Source organism: Aspergillus caelatus, assembly GCF_009193585.1.
Source record: "Aspergillus caelatus strain CBS 763.97 unplaced genomic scaffold BDV27scaffold_493, whole genome shotgun sequence".
Lineage (NCBI taxonomy): Eukaryota > Fungi > Ascomycota > Eurotiomycetes > Eurotiales > Aspergillaceae > Aspergillus > Aspergillus caelatus.
The window spans coordinates 1-10,521 of NW_022475756.1; the positions used below are offsets into that span (position 1 = coordinate 1).

At 44.2% G+C, this 10,521-nt stretch overlaps 2 protein-coding genes across 2 annotated transcripts; one reads left to right on the forward strand and one right to left on the reverse strand.

The window, feature by feature from the left end:
• Positions 1 to 2,259: 2,259 nt before the first annotated feature.
• BDV27DRAFT_164647 (T6SS phospholipase effector Tle1-like catalytic domain-containing protein) lies at positions 2,260 to 3,929 on the reverse strand (the record flags this gene model as incomplete). Its single annotated transcript, XM_032073730.1, has 5 exons — positions 2,260 to 2,796; positions 2,869 to 3,077; positions 3,136 to 3,229; positions 3,284 to 3,627; positions 3,698 to 3,929. The coding sequence occupies 5 exons, from the start codon at positions 3,927 to 3,929 to the stop codon at positions 2,260 to 2,262; spliced, it is 1,416 nt and encodes a 471-aa protein (XP_031920373.1).
• Positions 3,930 to 6,194: 2,265 nt separating this feature from the next.
• Positions 6,195 to 7,195, forward strand: BDV27DRAFT_164648 (S1/P1 nuclease; the record flags this gene model as incomplete). Its single annotated transcript, XM_032073731.1, has 3 exons — positions 6,195 to 6,432; positions 6,481 to 6,569; positions 6,635 to 7,195. 3 exons carry the CDS (start codon positions 6,195 to 6,197, stop codon positions 7,193 to 7,195), a joined length of 888 nt encoding a protein of 295 aa, XP_031920374.1.
• Between the last annotated feature and the right edge of the window lie 3,326 nt (positions 7,196 to 10,521).

Consider the following 10,521-nt stretch of genomic DNA (forward strand, 5'->3'; position numbering starts at 1 on the left):
AGTGGCCTAGACCACTGCCTAGACGCATGTGTCTGTCATAGCCGATTGGCTCCATATGGACGTTAAACTTGATTAAATAAATAAATAAATAAATACTAACTTTGGCTTGATATTTTGGATCCAGGTAAAAGGGGGAATATAAAAGGGCCGTCTTCTGATTCAAGGCAAAGGATATAATTCAAGCTGACTAAGATTGTTATACAATACTATTGGATGCAAAGGGTGCTTAAAACAGTACCGACGGACTGCTGTTTTTTGGCCACCAATTTACCGTCAACCAGCGTTGGGATGTAATCTTCTTCAATGTTTACATCCCGAGACCTTTAGAGACCTGACGTCATAATGCCTGCTTTAGTTGCGGCCCTCGTTTGGCTGTGCTGATCTACACCCCCCAGGCAAAAGTAGCCGAAACAAAATTACAACATAATATTATTGTTTCCCTTTCAAAACGATATGGGCCCAGTGTCAATTTAGCTACCATGGTACACAGCGTTGAACAAGCCTAAAAAAGACTGAAAACGGAAAGCGATGTTAAGATCCATGGACCGACAGCTGAATGATACGAGGCTTTAACAACCGCGAAAAATATGGAACATGATCTTCCACGCTGACTTAATCTAGGATTCACAACTGCTTTACGGTCAGCTGCCAGTGTAGAACACACAATAAACCAACAGGGTCTTATACGGTAAAAGTCACAGCATCGAGTGCCTATTCACTAGGTACATCACAGGCCAAAGCCCTGTTGCTATTAATCGAAACGAAGACTAAAGATTGGATAATGTCACGCAACAAGCAAGCAATTGATGTAATTATGATATTGAGACTCGGTCCAGAAACACATTCAGTTGGCAAATCGTTGAACACTGTTACTGCAAACGGTCAAGGTATTAAACGATGGAAGATTATAGGAACGTGACCTTGGTATTGTACAGCATAATCTATAAAGAACACATTGGGAATGTGGTCCAAGCTCCATATTCAGCATTTAAAAGGCGTACAGGATGTACTATGCCGGAAGTCTAACTTTCAGGTACTGTGTCTTTGTGTCAGATGCATAGGGTTTTTATTTTATAGTTTAATCCATTATTCGTTATTGCAGAACAACCTAAGAAACGTTTGTGCTACTCCTTCCACCTTTTATTTGGATTTAAAACTGTCTCCGTCCACTATATAGCCCTTATCTTTCACCCAATTGATTTTTTTGCGGATTACCTCAAGCTAATGAAGGTATCTAGATAGTAGGGGACACTGTATGAAACTGTGAAACCTCTAGCCGACGATGTGGAGGTTTTGGGTGTGGGGTTCAACTACGAGATTGACAGAGACGATGCTGCACGTGTCGCTAACACAGCAAGAGGTTATAGAGGAACTGGTAATGTCCTTATATGCTGGGAACACCATAAACTCTCTGATATTGCAAGAGCTATTGGCATAGAAGGACTTGCGGAGAGTAGTGGCTGGCCTGGCAATCTTCAATACCCAGACTCTCATTTTGACCTTATTTGGGTCGTACCAGCCCCCTACCGTGAGATAACTCAAGTACTTAGCAAGGATACTATGGGTTAAATGTTGCCCCTAATAATCTGTATTCAAGAAACTGATATAATCTCATGAGAGGCTTTCGGTGAGTAATCAATTCTTGAGAAATTGAAATGAAAGCATGGTAGTTTCTGATCATTTGTAGTAATCTGAGTAAAGCTAAGCTAAAATTCACTCATTAAATTTCTTTTTAAATGGTGGAGTGGATCAACTTTGGGTTGTAGACTGTAAGTAAACAAAGAACTTTTTCTCCACCATCACACTCTGTCGTCTGGTTTCCCACCCTTCCCTCTCTTTACGAAAGAAATCCTAGGGGCACTCTTAGAATCTAGCTTAGGGGCTTTATATAAATACAACAGCAGTAGTTACAGAGTATTAATCCTAAATCCTCCTAGTATCTTATTCCGGACAGTGCCTGCGTACTACTCTCCGTAATTGGCATTTCTGGAGTGAAGGACCACTTTCTTTATTATCTACACTCTCAGATGTCCTTTTGCAAAGAATCCCTCGCCAGGCTTGCGCACGTTACATTGTAGGTTGATTATCAGATGACTTATTCTGGTGCTCATTGTCTTGACTTATGTTCGTCTTAGGTATTCTCTTCATTATAACTAATCGGTTTGAGATTAGTGAATGGTAGAACGAGCTTTCTTGCCTGATTAATTATAGCAGCAGCCTCTCCGGCAGAGAAGTACTCCTGTACTACCTTTTACGAAATCACTGAGGTTGCACATTATTATCTCGATCAAGACCTGTCAGAAGGTTCGCCGGACACAGAAACCTTGACAAGCTAGGCTCAGTCCTATATTCCCCCTCATGCATCACACTCATCGTTCTCTCCGGACGTAGCACGTACTCGGGCACTACAATGTCCCCTTTAACCCACCTCCAGCCATTCTCGTCATGGAACATCTCGAATCCGTCTAGCGATGCCGGGTTGTAGTTGGGTAGTGTGCCCCTTCGGATCCGGGCAATCGGATGGAAATACTCGTTCGTGGCACCATAAATTCTGTCACCTTCAATTCTTTCATCCTCAATTATGTCATGAGGGACTGGTGGATAGTTGCCCGGCGTACGGTCTTGCTTTCCAAGCGTCCTGAAGAACTTGCCTTGCAGCCCAGAGAAATTAGAAACAATGGGCCCGCAGCCCCAGCCATCTGCGATCCCATTCTCAGCGAGTGCATCCTGGTGCTGCTGGATGATTTTGTTGATGGCGGTCTTTTCAAATGTCAGCATGCCTGAGAGGTTGTCCATCTGGGTTGTGCGGAGTAGTCAGTCAATCTGGATTGTATAAGTGTCTCAGGAAGGATGACAGGAAGGATTTACCATCCATGCCAATGTGATGTCGCCGATCTCTTCATGGTCACCATATCTACGTGGATCTTCTGCCTGGCCACCGATGTTACCATGGACACCGGGAAACCAGCATTGCTGCAGATCCCTGGCCGGAGCACCAGGGGCCGTGTGCCAGAGGGTAGGAGGGAAAGTGAGTCGTCTCTCATCAATGGCAAGGGCTTGGAAGGCATAGTCCAAATCTGATAGAAAATTCTGATTAGAGCCAGTAAATTAGGGTTTTGGTGATGATAACCTTACTTGTTGCTACGTTTGTGTTGTAAAATGCATACTGTTCGTTGATTGCGATGCCAGCTCTTGTCGCCAATTTTACAAGCGGCCACTCAGGGATTCCCTAATCATGAATATTCGGTTAGTCTCATGGGAGTAGTATATCCATCAAGCATACGCGGGCGTTGCGTACTAGAGCTCCAACAGTGTCCCAAACCCCAACAACTTTGATCCTGAGATCTTCTGTCAAGCGCAGCCTGTCCTTATTCTCCTGGTACCATGTTGTCATCCTGAAGGGATTACCATCTGTATTCTGACGGTAGGCCTTCCACATGTCTGCAAAGTGCGACATGTGCACTGCAGAGAGGATACCAATATCACAGACCAGGCCGGCGACTGAGCGCACGGTGAAAGCGCCACGTGAAAAGCCAAAGAAGAACAGCTCGTCGCCAGGCTCATAGTTATTAGAGATGAAATCATAAATCTGGCAAACGTCGACATCCAGACCCCAGCCAAGGCCTCCTAAAATAGAACCAGCCATTAGCCAGGCTTCTTAGAAAAGAAAGCGGCGAATTTGAGCTCGAGTACTCACCATATATAGCCTTCTGGAACGGGAGGTCTCCAGTTCCCAGGCCAGAATGGTACAACACAATCTGCTTCACAATGTTGCCATCGGAATCAGGGCCACTGGTCGCTATTGCTCGAGCGATCTTCGCGACATTCGAAGGCACGGATTTGTCACCCTGATCAGATGCCAGCCATGTCCCATCAGCGCAAAGGATGATACGCTTGTAGCTTGCCAACTTGGGCGTTTGTTGTGCCATGGTGGTATGAAACCTGGGTAGTTGGAAGAGGTAAGGTAGTAAAGACACTGCCTGCCTATGAGGTAACTTTTTATGCTTGTAAAGCCTGGCAGTATGGTAGCTATTCAGCTTCCAGTGAAGCTTTAGCATCTGCTAGTGTAAAGCGGGCGATCCTGGTCACACTGCTCCTAGTTCAGATTCTAGATGTTCGCCCATCAATACACTTTTACACTACCGGCGGGTACGGCCCATGAAGAAATGGAGAACTTGTCTGATTGATCTATCCTACGCAAAATCAGCTATCTAATATACGCGTAGCTTAGGATCATATGACGGCAAGGGGGATGTAGGTGTCACCCCATTACACTAAGTCAAGCCTTTTATCTTTAAGTGGTCTTTTGGTGGATCCAAGCATAAGGTTACTTACCTAATTCAACACGAGCACCGATCCCATCAGAGAGGTTGTTGTGACTGGTGATGACGCATATGTCTAGTAAACCATGGAAGACTGAGGTAACATGTATGCATCCCCATACTTGGTATTCACAGGTGACCTCTCGTACCATTGTCTACTCCCACTGGGTAAAGACCATAGTATAAACTCATGAAGTATTCAACTGCAAAAGTACGGGACTAGGGATTCCAAAACATAGCACAAAACCCTGGAACATTAAATTCTATTCGGGGTGCACTGTCGAGAAGTATATTTTAAAGTTCAGTGAAATGTTCAATGTTTCCACGGGACCGTAATATAGGGTTTTTCCCCAATAGTTTTATGTCTCTGTTGTTGTTGGAGATGCGAATTAAATATATGCTATTCTTAGACTTTGCTTTGGAATACCTGGCATGCCGTAGCATATTAAAATAGGATGTAGGACTGGAATTTACTCATTCATCCCAGCTGGGGACTTGTTGTCGGATCTCAGGATATCCATATCACTAGTACTGAGGGAACCAATTGAATGTACTGGTTGAAGAACTATCTTGTCGGCCTTCGTTGAGAGGATCTCCAGTCCTGAGAGGATTGCATTGGCATGTAACGACATCAGGATTCCAAATTGACCCGATTTACCATACACAATATTAACTAGAGAGATCCTCTGTAGGCTTCCTTCGAGACAGAAACAGATCGAGAAGAATGATTAGAATTTCCGACTTATGAATTTCGGATGCAATGTGGCACAGAGTTCGACTAGAGCGTGAATATCAGCTTTCTACATAAGAAGCAACTCAACTATCGCTTCATTATCCCCCCTGCCACTGCTTGGAGTGCTGTCTTTCCTCCATCTTTAGCTGCTGGAGCGTTTATATCTGCACCGTTTTCAGAGAGTAATTCTATTGCAACGAGGCGACTCTGTTTAGCTGCGGCCTAGGGTGCTATGCGTCCACCAAATAGGGACATTTATAGGAATAATATCTGCGCCTTTTGCTAACAGTATTTTGATAGCCCTCTTCGGCCACAGCCTGAAGTGCACTGCGTCCTTGCAAAGGAGTTGCCGGAGTATTAACACTATATTCCATATTGATAAGTTGTGGAAGAATATTCCTTGCCTCTTTTCTAGTTGCCGGTGTTCGTGCTGTGTTTTGCCACACGTCCACATTATATTGCAGTGGGTATATAGAGTTTCATGTCTCAAGGCAGGTACCCTGTATCTTTGGTTTTACTGAAAGAATAAAAATATCCAGCTGTCACCACAAATTTCGGGGGGGGTTGGCTTGGGGGGTCAACCATAATACCCATAAGGTGAAATTAGACGTTGTTTGTTTTGTTACTGAATGAAAGTTAGGAAATGTTGGCATTATGGTTTCGCAGGGACGATCATAAGGGTGACGTTCGCGGTACCAGGTTCCGCAATATATGGAATGTAATTTATACCTCGATTGAGATAACGCTGTTTAGGTAAAATATCAACGGTCTTTTCTGTCCGTTTCCGATTATCCTGATATCACAGTGACGGCAGCACCCGAGAGCCCACTGTAAAAGTCACAGCACTAGACTTATTACTGACTTGAAATATAAAGTTTCTTATGACCAAACCTCATGTCAATGTCAGTCAATCATGGCTGATCTGACAAGTCAGTTGACGAGGGCCAGAACATTCGGCATAAGATTCTACTAATTGCGGAAACAGCTTGCCATGTAAACATTCATCCCCGAATTATTATTTGTATAAGCTAGATGTCTGTCGTATGCTGATCTTGCAGAACTTTATTTTAATTCCTTCATTCTTGCACCTAAATTGTAGAGCTATATACTCACATTCAACCTTCACATATATTTGCACAATGAAGTTTCTCTGGTCGCTTTTGGCTCTCCTTTCAGCTCTTCAACTAATTGCGGGCTGGGGAGACCTTGGCCATCGAACTGTTGCTTATCTGGCTCAGAAGTACCTAAATGACGAAGGCACTCATCTTGTACAAAACATCCTTCGCACCGACAATAACGACGATATCTCCGATGCAGCAGTCTGGGCTGATCGGATAAAGTTTCGAAGACCGTCTACTAGGCCTTGGCACTTTATTGGTAGGTTATCATAACCTCGCAGCCAGAGGCGGCAGCTCACCGTGACAGACGCCCAGGATAATGCTCCAAGTTCCTGCTCGGTTACTTATGAATCTGATTGCAATAGGGGTTGTGTAGTCTCTGCTATTAAAAATATGGTACGCGCCGGCCTCATGACTAACAAAATCTCAGGTCTCATGCACAGCCCTGACTTTCCCAATAGACTGAAAGGGTCAATGATCCTAGTTTGGACTCTGTTCAACGGGTCGAAGCCCTGAAATATCTAATTCACTTTATTGGAGATATACACCAGCCGTTGCACGACGAAGCTCTCGCGCGTGGGGGAAATGATATTATTGTTAAGTTCGACCACAGACGGGAGAACCTCCACGGTATCTGGGATACTGATATCCCGCACAAGATGAATGGTATCGGGCACAACTTGAAGCACAATAATGAAAGAGCTGCAGCTGCCAACTGGGCAGATAAACTATTCCAAGTAAATGGATTAAGACCTCTACAAGCAGAGTGTTCTGATATACAGAAGCCTTTGGAGTGTTCCATGCAGTGGGCGAGGGAGACGAATCGATTAAATTGCTATTTTGTGCTGAAGAATGGGGTCGACTGGCTGGAAGAGAATGACCTTGGCGGTGAATATTTTGATGCTGCTGCCTTAATCGTGAATGAGCAAATCATGAAGGCTGGGATCCGTCTAGCCGCTTGGTTAAATGCGTTAGGATCTGCGACATCAACATCCACACAACCACTTGTTATACAGCCTTAAAGGCCAGCAGGATGCTTTGATTCTTAACTGGCTTTCCCCTTTTTTTTTTTTTTTTTTTTTTGTGGAAAGGTAAGGTCTACTGAAGAAGGGCAAAATGACATATTCGGACTGTAAGTTGCGCAAAGAAAACAGAATGGGTGGCGTCAGCAGAGCCAAAAGAGGGCAAAATTTGATGGGGCCTTTCGCTAACGCCTGAATACTGCTGTGTGGATTAAAAATAACTTGCCTGATGTCTATTGAGTTTATCTTTGCACACAAACGATATGTATTAGTATTACGAAACATCTTGATCCATCTAGGATATATGGCTATTATCTGAGGGAATAACAAACGGATATGGCGCCTGTCGCGTAATAGCTCAAATGATTTAATATTTGGCCCGTCTTTTGAATACACTGGTTCAATGTTAAAGATGGCGGACAGTAGAAACCTAGTGGAATTTGTTCACGACGCCACCAGGAACTACCAAGCAATATGAATGGGTACAAAGCTCGATTTCAGTACCAGCCTGTGGGGTACAGATGGTTGTCCTTTCTGGGGATCGTTTACTTGGAACGGAATATGGATATCTAGAATTGATCGGCCTGGAACGGGTATAAAATAGTTAGTCACATCCGTTAAAGTAATTGTCTTTTGCAAACAGCTGCTTTGCTAGTGATTCCCTTGAACGGAATGTATCGAGTCAAATCAACAGGGAGCTTTTCCCCATTATTCCTCTCTTTGAAGTCACTCTAGTTGTTAATGGCGCTATAGACTACTCCTTATCCATTTCTTACTTCTCTGAGGAAAGGGGCTTTCTGGAGCGTCTCCAGGACGCACCGGAAGCTACCTGAAATCACTCATAGTTGTAGTAGTATTATTCTATATAATGTGCAAAGACTTTTCTTAAAGACCCAAAATTCCTGATGATAGGATGTACCGAAATGAGGAGCGAGTCGACCAAACACAGTAGCTTGATTTGATATAATTATTGTGTGACTGACACAATTTCGGAACAGTGGAGCTGGAAAACAAACCTGACTCACGTACTAGCGTGGGGATTACGCATTACACATATCATCTGGTAATTGATAGACAACTGTTACTGCCAAGCCTCGGGCAGAGGGATAAACATGGTCTGTGGTTTGCTTGAGACTGTATCTCGCTAAAGGAAGAAAGAAAACAAGGCAACCGGATGAACAAACCTGACAGTCAGCCTACTATGGGGTCCTGCGAATTGGGGCATTGCTTGACTGGCAACTGTTCATCATCATTTACTGTTTCTGAGGAATGCTATGCTACGGGCTCAGCGATATGACAATGTTTGAGCGTCACCATAGGCAGCCATGATCAGTTTTCTCCTTCAATCATGTGCCTCGTGATTCGATCACAACTACGACTTAGTTCGGTGGGCCTGTATGCACCAGCCCCGAGCTAATAGGGGTCAGCTGTAGTGCTTTTCGTCGTATACCCTGCTTATCTCGCTCGTTCTGACAGACGGCAAAGCAAATCAACACTACCTTGACTTAGGACGCTGGCGATAATAAGCCTTTAGTGGACATAGAGTAGACAGTTTTATGCACGATCCTGGTAGGGAGTGGTGATGTGTAAGAAGAAAATTTATGAATTCCGTACTCTGTAAGCGAGCTTGGCCCATTTTGCTTTTTTTCTCCCTTGAGATAAGTGAGAGAAGCACACGTAATGAAAATAGCATAGAGCCAGGCATCATGAAACCGCCATGAAGTCAGAGTTTTACAAACGCTGCAGATCAGTCCGGTTATGCTGAATTTCTCTCTGTCATCGAATTAGTGATAGGAAGATGACTAGATGAGATGTCTCGTATCGTCAAAATTGCTAAGAAGGCCAAATGTCAATAAGGGGCAGATATGTGCTCCCAAGGTTCTCTCATATCCTCAAGGTTCTCATTCTTCACTCTCTGGATATCATATAAAAATGGTCGACACTCACGCAGTGACAATACTTTGGAATTCCTTTCTGCTTTCTTTGGACTTCATTTCAGACCTTTCTGCTACATTGTGATCGACGAGTACGACATGCCTCAATGATGAAAGAACGACAAGGCGTACCACTCACTTTCATCTAGTGTCTCCACCGAAGGCCCAGGCCAGGCAAATATGGCGGATAGCGCGTCCTTGTTGCCTTCTTCTCTTTGCCATCTACTCATGTGGAGAAGCCAGGTTCAGTCTAATGTCTAGTCTCGCTACGAGTCAACACCATCCGAGGTTCACCACAAGTCCCTCTCCACAAACCGATACCAACCAGGTCATGGGTCGGATATAGAGATTGCGATGAAGGATCCGAGCGGGATTTACCCATTTTTCTCAGCGGCTCTCGCGGATCTCGATCATTACACAATGAAATTAATACTCCCGGTTGTCTCCGTGGCAGTTTAGCAATGTATAAATAATGCCTCTGTGCCTGTCTAATTCAATCCATCCACTATCATCAACTCAAGCTCCTCAGGCCTCATCGCAACTCTTCAAGCCTTCTATCAACCAAACCACCGTTTCATCTCTACTATCAGAATGTCTCCCTGTGCTTGCAACTGCTGCAGTGGAAACTGCTCTAGCTGCTCTTGCTCCTCTTGCAGCGTGAGTCTAATGTATCTTTGATCACTGTCAGCCTGTCTAACTTGATTTTGACAGCATTAAAGCGTACAATGTTCAACTGCTACATCTTCATCGAACAGGCGCCTCGACCCTCTCGACCGACCTCTCCGCCTCCAATTTCGGGCTGCATTTCGGGCCTCAACGACCGATATAGATTTCGATGATGGAAGAGAACTTGTCTCATCAAAGTAGCTTGGGCATGGCATCACACTCTGTTTTCTTATCCGTTGTCTCTGATTTGTGAGAATATTGTATCACATACGGTCATTACAGTCATGCGCGCCTAGGAATATGATCATAGCTATGGTACTAAACTTCTTCATTGGTCTTGTTTGCAAGCGTAGCTGCGAGGATGTGGGATGTGCATCGGAAAGGGGTTCAAGGCGCAAGTTGACAGCTACTCCTCACGACCCTACTTAGAGGTCCCACTGGCATACATGCTCTTCGCCGGAATTTTAAGATTTGCCCTCAGTCCATCAGCTTTACTACAGCCGAAATAACACCCCACGCCCGCCCTTCTTCTCTCTCTCTCTCTCTCTCTCTCTCTCTCTACCGCGACTTGTCCATGTAAAATATACAGGATATTTGTAGACAGCTAGAAGGAAATATACAAGTACGGCAAGCCATTGCGGTTCATTTTTCTATATATTTCTAGCTTTTCTTATCCTCTTCTTTTCTTATCCTTTTCTTTTCTTTTTTTCCTTTTTTTTTTTTTTT